This window comes from Pseudochaenichthys georgianus, chromosome 1 (assembly GCF_902827115.2).
Source record: "Pseudochaenichthys georgianus chromosome 1, fPseGeo1.2, whole genome shotgun sequence".
NCBI lineage: Eukaryota > Metazoa > Chordata > Actinopteri > Perciformes > Channichthyidae > Pseudochaenichthys > Pseudochaenichthys georgianus.
In genome coordinates this window covers 34,581,080-34,593,883 of record NC_047503.1, presented here as the reverse complement: position 1 = coordinate 34,593,883, position 12,804 = coordinate 34,581,080, and the positions used below count along the sequence as shown (strand labels likewise).

At 43.1% G+C, this 12,804-nt stretch overlaps 1 protein-coding gene across 5 annotated transcripts in view; it reads left to right on the top strand.

Moving 5' to 3' along the window:
* The window catches only part of LOC117447888 (caskin-1), a 33,532-nt gene extending 22,043 nt beyond the window's left edge, over positions 1–11,489 (top strand). For 2 of the 5 annotated variants that reach the window (XM_034084874.2, XM_034084863.2), the window contains 8 exons: positions 1,686–1,759; positions 3,157–3,264; positions 3,763–3,864; positions 4,097–4,235; positions 4,528–5,327; positions 6,415–7,066; positions 7,967–8,660; positions 9,602–11,489. In XM_034084874.2, the coding sequence (XP_033940765.1) occupies positions 1,686–1,759; positions 3,157–3,264; positions 3,763–3,864; positions 4,097–4,235; positions 4,528–5,327; positions 6,415–7,066; positions 7,967–8,660; positions 9,602–9,686 (2,654 nt within the window). In that variant the 3' untranslated portion in view covers positions 9,687–11,489. The remainder of the gene's footprint in view (positions 1–1,685; positions 1,760–3,156; positions 3,265–3,762; positions 3,865–4,096; positions 4,236–4,527; positions 5,328–6,414; positions 7,067–7,966; positions 8,661–9,601) is intronic. The other 3 variants (XM_071203365.1, XM_071203366.1, XM_071203367.1) reach the window with 3 other exon arrangements.
* The last annotated feature ends 1,315 nt before the right edge of the window (positions 11,490–12,804 follow it).

Genomic DNA, 12,804 nt, shown 5'->3' with positions numbered 1-12,804 from the left:
GGTTTTGTTCACTGCTTTTATGAATATTCTTTCCTTATTTCACTTTTAGTCAACCTGGCCCTCTAAAGACCAGCTGTCTGTTCATATCAGACATGAGTACTGTTTCCGGTCCCCGTGCATAATAGTAATGATTTATTTATAAAGGCTGCTGTAAAATATGGTTCTGAACAGCCAGGGACAGTTTGCTCGATCCTGGGATTCATTATTTTTGGTTGTCAGGATCATTTTATGTTTCTTGAAATAAACGGAATAAGAACTTACATGAGCAGGGGAAGGAGAAAGAGACAGACCTAAAAAATCCAAATGCTCATAAAAAAGAAATATCAGCAGATGTTGACTGGCAAGTTTCGCTATCATTTAATAACCACTGCATGTGTTTAACATTTTTACTAGGATTATATTGGATCAGGGCCCACTTGTAGCTTGTAAACTTCATTCTCAAGTGATATTTACAAGTTAACAACACTGTTAGCAGCTGCACTCCTCTTCAGTTAAGTGTCTGGGGCTTAGAAAAAGTAGATTTACAATATGTCTCTAAAACAAATGCTATACATTTATATAGACATGTATATGGTGTCAGATACACCACAACATGTTCACGATATGCCTGGCTTGATTTGATCCTCCAATGTTTCTCAACCTCAACATACCGCACTTTATCGCTCTAGAATACAATGTTTTGGCTTTGCAACAAGTCACCAGGTTCCAGGTCCATTAAGTTGTTAATAATTTATTAGAACAGAGTTATAGTAAGATTTTGTTTCAGAGCAGAGACGTTTTTGAAGCTGTTTGTACAATATTTATGTAGAAATAACTTCACATTTTGAACTCATAGTCAAGTGGAAACACCAAACAGGTGTCTTGATCTTTAACCCAGGAAGTTCAGTATTTGTTTCCATTATAACATAATTTGTCAATTATTACACATCATGTAACATAATATTTAGTTACGTACTAACTGTTCTAATAAATTATTAAGAAACTCACCAGCATTTTATAAATGATTTGTCATGTGACAAACTGAGGGTTAAAATGTACTGATACAAATTAAAACATGTTTACTAACAGACATACATCATGTTTGATCAATCAATCAATTAATACAATTTGATTCATATTTCCCAATATCACAAATGACAAATTAACCTCAGGAGAATTTACAATCCGTACAGCATACAACACCCTCTGTTCTTAGTCTCTGTCCCTGATCCACCAACCCAATATCAGAGAGGTAGATGCAACAAAGCTGACTCTTGGGTCTCCTCATGTTGCCTTCATCTTGGCCAAAAGTCACACTTTACCACACCGCAGACTACAGCCAATTAGCACCTACGTTACGGCTTGGTGAGAGAAATTAACTCTTGTTTTCAGCAGGCGGCTGTAGCGTGTAGGACTGTAGATATACAAGCCGTTGTTATGGTATATATATACATTTAATTGCAGCAGAGTTATTATCACACTGCTCTCACTCAGCACTTAGCTCTATTCCAGATGGCCGTGTCCTTGTGAAAATATCCTTGTATTAGAATGATCAGATGAGATGAAGATAAAAAAAAGAACATGGTGTTTGTAATTATCAAAATATAAAAGGGTGAAATAACAAAACTGTCCTTTGCATTTCAAACGTAATTTGTTTAATTTCTTGTTTCTTGTTTTTCTCCCTTCTCTCACCTCTCGACCTATAGCCCAAGGCACCTCCAGTTGCACAGTTCATGAACAGCGGCCGTTTGAGCGGAAGGCAGAGGAGGATGATGGGAAAGTGAGTTCTTGGATGGCAGATTGGAGCCTCCTCTTTCTGTTTTCAGATTTTTCTCAAACAGTGCTTTGGTTTGAGAGAAATCTACATCTACAAGTGTGAGTTCATTGAGTTCAGTGAGGCGTCTGCCAAGGTGGCTGGGTTGCACCTGAACAGATGACACTCTGAAGATGGGCATGCAAATGTGTCACCATGGAGACAGGCATAGTGACCGACACATTGAGGAGTCTGTTGCTGTCTTGCCTACCTACACCCACCCCCTCTACTCACACCACACTGAGATGGCAGACACCCACATGCTGCCGCTCTGCTCTAGAACCAGCGCTGTGTGTTTTCTGTACCGGGTTAAATTACATGTGTTCTAGAAGCAAGCCAATGAAGCAAGCTACTGTAGAATCAAGCATTTCTTAGTTACCAGGCGACAGCAGTGTTCTGTCATCATTGGACATATTGCCATTAATCTAGATTGTTTTGATTCAAATTGTCAAATGTTGGAGAACTGTTGGAGTAGCTGTCCCTTCTGAGCATTGATACGATTGCCAGGTTTATAAAGGGTTGGTCAACCCAATATACGATCCATTTATTCTATTATTCATGAAAACTCTGAAGTTATCTCATTGAGTATAGGTAGGTTGGTTGGTTAGTGTGTTCTGGTAGCTAAAGACAAACTGACAAGCTAAGCTGGTCTTTATAATGTGTTCCACTACAGGTTTTCAATGTATTGTTAGTGATTGCGTCTCAGATTGTGTTGGGTTACAGGGTTACATTTTGGGATTAGAATGGAAGTTTCTGCACCTTTTCTACAAAAGATCTCTCCTGTGTGCTAGAGTAGGCTGTTATGGTGTGTTCTAGGACAGTCCTTACTCCTTAAGTTCTAGAACAGGCTGCAAACTTCTTCATTCCTATGTACTGGAGTAAACTGCTATGTTGTGTACTGAAACAGTCTTGCCCCCTATGTTCTAGAAGAATGTTGTTGCATTCTAAAACCCTTGTTTCCCTTTTGTTTGACAGTAGGCTGTTATGTTGTGTTCTAGAACAGTATTGTCTCCTGTGTTCTAGAGCAGGCTGCTATAATGTGTTCTAGAAGATAAGTAATGTCTCCTGTGTTCTAGAGCAGGCTGCTATAATGTGTTCTAGAAGATAAGTAATGTCTCCTGTGTTCTAGAACGGCTGCTAAATTGTGTTCTAGAACTGTCTTTTCTCCTCTCTTCTTGAATAAACTGCTATGTTTTATGCCAGAACACTCTTCTTCCCTGTGTTCTAGAACCGTATTCTCTCCCGTGTTCTAAAGCAGGCTGCAATGCTGTGTTCTAGAACAGTTCTGTGTGTTCCCTTTTCTAGAAGAATTCCCGTGGACTCTTCTAGAAGCAGGAAGTAGTGTTCTTTGTTCTGTGTTCTAGAAGCAGGCAGTAGTGGCGTGGCTGGGTGAGTTTCAGCTGCAGTTCTACACCACCCACTTCCTCACCGCGGGATATGATCTAGACACCATTAGCTGCATGACCTGCGAGGTAAGGTCATGACACCTGACCCCCTCACGCCCCGCCCCTTGTCTGTCAAGGCTCTGCCCAGCAAAACTCTCAAATCAGCTGACGTGGATGATGTCATCATGACCCTCCTGTCTCTGTCACCTGACCCCCTGGTGTGAGTCCTGAGCCTCAACCACTCATACTCTGTCTGCTTCATTTACATACCTGTGTTCACACTTGGCTGTGTGCTCCAGTCTGTGCTGTAATCGCTTCCCTGTGTTTGTCCCTGAGTGTGTTTTTAGTACTAGTGTGTGTTTGTGTGTATTGAAGCGGAGACAGTGGTATGACGTAACCCTTCCTCAGGGCAGGGGACACTCATCAGAGATTATCCAAAGCAAAATATTCCTGAAGGCATATCACACACAGCTCATGCACAATGTCAAACGTGTGCATACTAATGTGTACATTTTAAGAGAAAAAAACTCCCATAGTAGTTTTATGCTGAATTCTTGGTGTGACTAAGTGTGCTTTGTGTTGAAGGACCTGACGGCAATTGGGGTCATGAAGCCCGGACATCGAAAGAAGTTAACATCAGAGATCAGCAAGCTGCCGTCCACAGACTGGCTGCCAGACAACAAGCCTGTAAGGTTCTCACGTGTACTACACAAAATATGAAAAGGAGAGATATTGCAGCTGCATGAACACAAGAATATACGGTGTATACGTATATACACCCTCAAATCTCTTTAAAGAATCTGCTAAGAAACTAGTTTTTCTGGATCAAAATGAAATAGAATTGTACTCTGTTTCTTGAAAGCTGTGCACAAGCTTTTCATATTGTGCTCATGTATGTGTGTTCCTGTGTGTGTTTTAGGCTAACCTGGGAGACTGGCTGTCTCACCTGGGTCTGAGTCAGTACTACCAGGTTCTGGTGCAGAATGGGTATGAAAACATTGACTTCATCTCCGACATCAGCCTTGAAGATCTGCAAGAGATCGGCATTACCAAACTCGGTAAGACTCAGCTACATTATTTAGATTTAGAATATTATTTTGAAAAGCTTGTAGATATATAGAGATTGTCTTGTACCTACAAATAACAATTATACATACAGTATATATTACAAGTGTGATGGTCAGACTTGTCACATACCGTAATTCTGTTATATCTGTAATATTGACTGAACATACATTATTCAGCTTGTTGTGAATCACTGAGCATTTATTTTGCTAACAGACCTTCATAGAACAGAATACTGCAAATAAAATAACTATCTGTCTCCTCCACACTGCTGCCTCCCCTCAGGCCATCAAAAGAAGCTGATGTTGGGAGTGAGGAGACTAAAGGACCTGCAGAGGGGGGAAAGGGGGTCTGAGGACGCTCAGAGCTCCTCTTCCCCTCCCCCCAGCCCAGGTGGCAGCACCAGCTCAGAGGCCCGGAGGGAGGCGAGGAAGCAGAAAGACGGAGCCCCCAACCCGCTGGCCAAACCTCGCCCAGGTCCCCCACATTCACAGACGCCTCCCCACACTCCAACACAAACCCCACCACAAACCCCCCCACATGGCCGGACCCAGCAGGCCTCCCCCAGGGCTCGGCCGCGACCCTCCACCCAGTTGGCAGCAGCAGATTCATCAGTGCCGCTGCTCCGCCTGCCCAGTGAGGAGGAAGAGCGACGGAGAACTCACAGTCTCATTGGCTCAGAGTCAGACTCTAGATACGCCACTGTGTGCCGCAGCAGCTCTGCACATCCTGCCCCTAATGATGTCACAGTAAACCGCAGCCAATCATCCGTCACGCTCCGTCCCCGGCGTAAAGGTCGGCCCCCAACACCACCTAAACGCTCCTGTTCTTCCATTACTGGGGGTGATGGGGATGCAGAGGGGCAGGTGGAGGGTCTGCTGGGGCCGCCAAGCTATCGAGAGCGGCGAGCCAGTGACTGCGGCAGCCTGGGTTCCGCTTTAAGGTCTCAGGACTCAGGGGGCCTGGAGAGATCAGAGGGGAATTCTGGGAGTGTTCGTAGCCTCGCTGCTATGCTGGAAACATCCATCGTGGGTGGAGCCAAAACCCTGCCGAGGAATGTGGGAGGAAGCACCAGCTACCTACAGGTGTGTGTTGGTTTTAGACCAGGAGTGGAATCATTCAGATCTTCTACTAAGTAAAAGTAACAATGCCACAGTGCGAAAATAAGTAAAGCTCCTGTGTTGAAAATATTACTTAAGTAACAATAGGCGCTTTCACACCAAGTACTTTGTCGTACTTAGTTCATGAGAACTTAGTTCATCAGAACTCTTTAGTTCAGATGAACTAAAGAGCAGATCGCGTTCACACCGGAATAAGTCCCTGAGGTAGGATTAGGCAAATGAAGCCGCTGACGTCACTTCTTCTTCTTCTGCTTTGGGTTTACTGGCAGGCCGCAAACAACTTCACGGCATATACTGCCACCCAAACTGCTGGGAGTCCCAGCAGCTTCTACTGAAGCCTTCCGAGTAAATCTCCAGAACGCCGACATCTTCTCATCACTCCACCGCTCCCACGTTTTATTTTGTGTTGCCATAAGTTAGTCTCTCCCCGTTGGTGCGCTGGGCTAATGCTAATAATGCGAGCAAATAAAATGGCGGCTTCACAAAACTTTTTGGGAGTTTTACGGGGCGTGGTTTGCAATCCGCCCAGCCAATCAGAAATGGGAACCTTTTTCTCCCAGGAAAGTACCTGCTCTCTAGCAGGGACTGAAAAGGTTCTCATGAACTAAGTTCGAGTTCCGGATTATTTTGGTGTGAACGCACATTTTCGGAACTATATCGGAACTATACTGGGAAAAGTACTCCGGTGTGAAAGCGCCTATTGAAAAAATTAAAAAATGCTAAAAAACATTAAGTATCCCAAGTAAAAGTTTTGAATTATATTGCTGAATTATAATTAGTAATGCATTATTGTGGACCTCACTTTAATTCATTGTATGTTCTGTATCCAATGCTTGGTGATAATACATCATCATTTATTAGTGGATTTAGTAACTGGAGCCCTCAAGTAAATGTAAGAGATAAAGTATAAAGTAACAAAAAAGGAAAATACTCAAGTACAAGTTCCTTTATAAATACACTTTGTTGCTTTACAACACTTGTTTATACTATGGCGACAATACTTAAATAGATGTTTTAGCAAAAAGCGTGTGTAACACTCATGTGACCCCAGGTGAGTCCCCCTGTTCTACGTCGGCAGGCAGGTGCAGGTGGTCTTGGATCCGAGGAAGAGGATGTCTTAAGTCGGCGCCGGACCATCTGTGGACCGGAAGCCCTCCCTTGTGATCCCATCAACTTGTTACCACGGCAACCAGTCCAGCAACGCCCAGAGCCTCGGCCCCGCTCCACCATGGTTTCTTCCTCATCATCAGAGATCTCGGATGGCACAGCAACGCTCCGACGAAGGCCACGTCCCGTGCCGACAGACTCCGAGGTGCCTGCATCCGTTGATGCTAACGCCGTTACCATGACAACAAGCTCTGACACCATACGCAGGAAACAACGCAGATCTGATCAAACAGAAAGTGTCACTCAAAGCAATAACCAGGTGGACTCCCCCAGCAGTCATACAGAGAGTAACCGTAAAATCGTAGGCGAGCCGCAGCAGAACGGCAGCGTGGTGCTGAGGCGGAGGCCGGTGTCCGAGGTTGCTGATAGGGCGGAGGAGAGCTGTGAGTGGATGGAGGCCAGGAAGTCTCTGAAGCCACCTGTCTCACCAAAACTCTGCACAGTCACCATGAGGAATACACAGACTGACCCCCCAACCCCCACGCGCAGGGTCCCCATACCAGGGCCTGACAGTATGGAGCCGGCACAGAGCCCTGGTGAGACACACACATTTACTCACTAAAATTAAAGATGTGGTCATTGAGTTTAGATTCTTCTTATATTAATTTGTATTTAAACACTCTATGATCATATTGCTTTAAATGTATGTGTAGCCAATGTAGGTTGTTTTTATGAGTAAAGCATTAAAGGGCTCTGATTGAATAGATCTTGTGAAAATAAGCCTTCTATGTGCACTTTCACATTACATTCCTCATTTGGAAATTGCAAGGCTGGGGAGTAGGATTATTGACCTGTATTCATCGCTGCCACACTGTCATTATACCACTAAAAGGACCCATTTCTTATGCTGAATAAATGGTAGAGATACTGACAGGAAAAGCAGGGAGAGAGAGGGATGATATGCAACAAAGGTGACCGGCTGGAGGCAAACCGGGAAGGTCACAGTTATCTTGAATGTCTCTGGCGGGCTTTAAAGCATAATTTGTAATGAGTTTCCTGCATTTTAATTACACCTTTGTTAATAAACTAGAGCTGGAATAATTAGACAATTACTATTTGCTAAGTGATTCAAATTGTTATATAACTTCTGAAATATGAGGATTTCCAGCACTTTCTGTAATATCATTGTTAACTGAATATCTTTGTGTGCAAAACAAAATATATGAGTCATCAGCATGGCTAATTTTATTATAAGATAAACGCGATAGATCAGCCTTATCATTGATAGATGTTCAGCCGAATGATATCATCATGACAATATGATCAAATTGAGTTGTTGCTTTGGGAATATCTGTTGTCATGTGAATTATTCTTTTGAACAAAGATTATTTTCGTCTGGCATAAATATCCTGCACTAATCTCTTACAAATTTGTATGTATGTGAGTCTATGTGTTAATAAGAAATCTGACAGCATTTTCTCTCTCTCTCTGACCAGAGCCGAAGCGTGTCCCTCCACCTGTATCCCCAAAACCCCGCGGACCCCCGACAGCCCCTAAACCCGGGAAAACAGTAGCTTCAGCTGCCATGAGCCCCATGAGCCCCATGAGCCCCATGAGCCCCATGAGCCCCATGAGCCCTGTTGCTACCAGCCCAGCAGCAGCCAGCCCCTCCCCGGCACAAGGCTCCACCCCGACAACAGGCCCTGTCCTGGTTCTTTGCCCCATCCCGGCCCCTAGACCCTGCTCTCCACTCCCTCCCACCGCCCCTCTTCCGGCTCCCGACACCCCCTCTGCTCCCTCTCTCTCCCCTGGACTCCCCCTAACTTCACCCTCCCCGGCCCAGAGTCCCTCCACGCCCTCTCCACACCCGGTCAAACCTCCTCGATCCTCCATCGCCGGCCTCTCCATCGACCTGATCGGGGCGAGGGAGGTGGAGGAGGAAGAGGAGAGGAGGAGGAGGAGAGAGGAAGAGGAGAGGAGGAGAGAGAAGGAGCACAAAAGGCACAAGGAGCAGGAGGAGGAGAGGAAAAGGGCAGAGGAGAAGAATCTGAGGGAGCTGGAGAGTCAAGTAGAGGAAGTGAAGCAGGAGAGAGAGGAGGAGCAGCATCGTTTGGAGGAGACCAGCGCCTCCTTGGCTGCTGCCGTGCAAGCTGTGGAAAATGAAATGAAAGAGGAGGACGCAGAAAATGAGTAAGTATTTATGAAGTTATTAATCAGCTTTTTGCCACCATTTATATCTGTCATGGCCTTCAAGTTGATGATGACAGAACAGAGCTTTTCCTCACATAATGTGGAGCTGAAAGTGAGAGGACTTGCTCGATTGTTATGAAAGGAGATGTCCTGCTCATCTTCTGCATAGACAATGTTTTGGGCACTTTGAAAGCTCGGATGGAATATGCTGCATAAAACTAAAATTAATAGTTCAAACATTTTAATGAGTATGCTATTTTACTTTCTTTCAAAGTTAGAAACGAGAAGATCAATTCTATACTGTTAGCCTAGCTCAGCATAATAACTGAAAGTGGGGAGAAACAGCTAGCTTGTAGCTTCAACACCTGTCTTAAAGTCTTACAACAGAACAAACAAAAGGAAACAAGGTTATAGTATTTATAACCAAATGCCATGACGCAAACACTGTTGAGCTATTTACTGAGAAATGCAACACAAGAGCAACTGGTGTGTCTGTTAACAGCACAAACAAACAAGTACACTGCATTTCCTGTAGCTGCTTCACAGGAATCAAGTCAATTCAAAACCTTTCGAGCCTTTCAAAAACAACATTAACTTCCCTACAGTCAAAAAAGGTTTGCTCTATCATTTAATCAAAATCATTTTTGTTTAACAATTTTTTCAGGATGTGGATGACATAACATAAAACAAAGAAATGCGGACAGCCCAAGTATAAAGTACTGCTTGGTAACCCACGAGGTTATTTTATATCTATTTTAAGGAACATCTGGATTATTATTAATCATTAAGAGACCTTAGAAATGTTAACTAACAATGGTGGGGAACAAAATCCCAAACTAGCTGACACTGTCAACATCATATGTACTACTGTGTCTGTGCTGTGTCGGCCTTATTAGGAGCTAAACTCTTCCTCTTTTTGTGCTATCAAACTCTCTTTCCAGCAAAACGTCTTCAGTCTCCATCTTGGACGACATCGGCAGCATGTTTGACGACTTGGCAGACCAACTGGATGCAATGCTAGACTGATCACTGGCCCACGCCTCATCGCCAACAAGCCCTTTCCCCCTCTCCCTCTCATCATGTGTAGGTGTATCAAGAAAACTCTCCGAGGCTTGAGACTGGCGCTCTGAGAGTGTGAGTGTGTGTTTGAGAGTGTGTTCCTTCCTGCTTGAGCGCTTCTCATGTAGCCTTGTACAATATTACTGAGGAGGGAGTCCTCCGTGTGGCGCAGCAGCTCTAGTACGCCTTCTGACGGCGAGGAGGCCGCTCCCACACAACCTCTGACCTCTGCAGCCCAGTGACTCACCGCCGCCGCCGCCTCCCACAGCTGTGTGGACCCAGAAGCACAATCATGTTCATCATCCTTTTATCTTTACAGACTGACAGAGATGCTCACTCAGTCAGACAGGCAGGCAAAAAGAAAAAAAAAAGAAGCACATAAACTGACTGGCAGACAGGCAAACAGAAAGATCGATAGAAAGATAAGATCCATACAAATGAGAGAGTTTTTAAAAGCACATCGACAGACAGGCCGCTTTCTGAGTCTGTCCCATCCCTACGATCTCAAAAGGATGCATTTTTCCAGATGAATCGTAGCCTCTATTTCTCTTCTGTGTGAGCGGAGGATTGTGGTTAACCGGATTTCCTGACCTGTGTGTTGTCTCTCTTCATGTTGATGTTGCTGTTGTTGTTATTGTTGCCGTTGTTGTCGTTACGAGCGTGTGTATTTCCCTGCTGATGCTCATGTCAATGTCCTCCCACCCGTACAGTAGTTATTCTAATGGTCAGTAAGACAATGTAGATGTGTGTCTATGAATTTTGAGACACTGACACACACACACACACACACAAACACACACACACACACACACACACACACACACACACACAGGCTTTAATCTTGCTGGTGTTCTGCTATGTTGGTTCTGCTCCATCTATGGAGGTTTGCTCGGAAATGAATCTTAACATTTACATACACACATTAACATTAACATGCAAAGGCACATAAACAAGCACACTCATGCTGTGTATCCCTTCGTCCTGCTGCAGTGAACAGTGTTTTTAAAAGATTATCCTATATTTCAACGCTTTATATAGTATATCAAGTATACATACATAGAGTTTATAATATACCTGGGTATTTGAGCTGTTAGAGCTCCCTCTAGTGTTGGTTAGTGAAACTGCCTCTAATCTGCCCACCTTACATTTTGTCTCCCCTCCCCCTTTTGATCTCCCTCTGTGTCTGTTTTGTTAAATCTGCATCTCTCTGTGCCTCGGTAGTGTTCTGTCATATATTCAAAATTATACTTTGTCTCTTATTTATTCCTCCCACTCATACATGTTTATCGTTGGTTTGTCTTTCTGTTTTTTAACAAACTGTCGCTCCTAGTGTGTCAGAAGTAGCTATATATAAACTGAGTTGTGAGTCCTATATGATCCCCTCAAATCAATCAACCCCCCCCTCCCTGCAAGCTGTAATGAATTGGCTCTGCTACTCCTCAGCTCCCCAGTTTTCAGTGGTTCCCCCATGTAGGCCAGACACAGTGGATCAACCACCAGTGTTCATCCCAATGAAGAGTCCACGTATTTTTATGCTCTTTGAAAACAAAGATATATTTCAAAGACAGATGGTTCTATGTGAATAATAATAATAATGATGATAATTATAGACATTGAATTGAGGTGAGCTGATTGAGCCTGTACATTTTTGGTTGAGTGTTGTGACGGCTGTTGTGCCATGGTTGGGTTTAGGTTGTATTTCTGCTGTGACGATGCATTCCTGTACAGCTGTGATCGGAATAAATGTATAAATAAAATCATACATTATGCTTTAAGTGTTGTTCTTTTGGATTTAAGCAGCTAAGGGTTGTCAGAAACTATTAGTATAAGCTTCTACATTTTCCATTTGGTTACAGTAACTTATATGAGGTTGGTTTGAGCGATAAATTAAATGTTAAATTACATTAGGATTTTACATTCTACAAAGATTATATGTAATGGGAGTCAAGTATTTTTAACACTAAACATTTTAAATAGAGTAAGGTAAAAAACAATCCAGAAAGGAAAGGCATTTTTTTTATGCCAGAATTATAAAATAATTGCTGGGTAAACTTGTCCTGTTTAGTAGCCCTCTTTGCTATGCTGTACCACTATGATTGGCCACAATGAAACAAAAAGTCTTAACAGTAACTACTATAAAAAAACTGATCTCAAATTACAAAAAAATTGTCTGCCTTTAGTAATACATGTCAACACAAAGTGGAATGGAATGTGCACCTACAAGTATGATAAAAAGCCAATATGTATACTCAGAATATTGTTTTACCAGAAACTAGTTAGGGGGTAGTGGCGAAGTCGATAGGGACTTGGGACTTGGCAACTGGTAGGTGACCGGTTCAAATCCCGGCAAGACCTCCCGAGGTGCTCCCGAGGTGTCCCTGAGCAAGGCACCGTTCCATGCACTGCTCCCCGGGTGCCGTTCAAAATGGCAGCACACTGCTCGTAACACTAGGATGGGTCAAAAGCAAAGAAACAATTTCCCCACGGGGATTAATAAAGTATAAATATTAAAAAAAAAAACATACAACTCATTATCGATTGAAGACTCCCCTTGAATCCCCTATGATATTAGATTAAGAACATTGTTTTAAATGAGGGGCTTGAGATTGCAGCTTTTTAAATAGTTGTTTACAGTGTGTTAACTTTTAAAAGGCTGGGATTTTTTTATTTACTTTTTACTGCAGTTACAACGTTTCAAAGTTCAAAAAGAGTTTAAAATCTTAATAGGTTCATATAAGTGCGAAACATATGTAATTGAATAGTCCGGTTATTCCCTTATAAACAAATGCGTAACCTATAACTGTACTTGTTCGCAAAACGTGCTCATTTAACCAGCATTAAATGAGTGTAATGTTTTAGCATCCTGACATTTAAAAACTACAACTACCATGAGGCTCTGACGTAAGGCCTGCGATATCAGTGTTTATTGCACAAACTTTGATCGTTGTTTTCGCTTTATTTAAATGACGTTTGTGTATATGTCTATTGCAATAATTGCAGGTTTGATAAGCAAGGGATATGAGGACAAAGTCTCATCAGTATGTCTCCAGTTGTAGTACAGAAAGGCCAACGAAAGGTGCTAGCT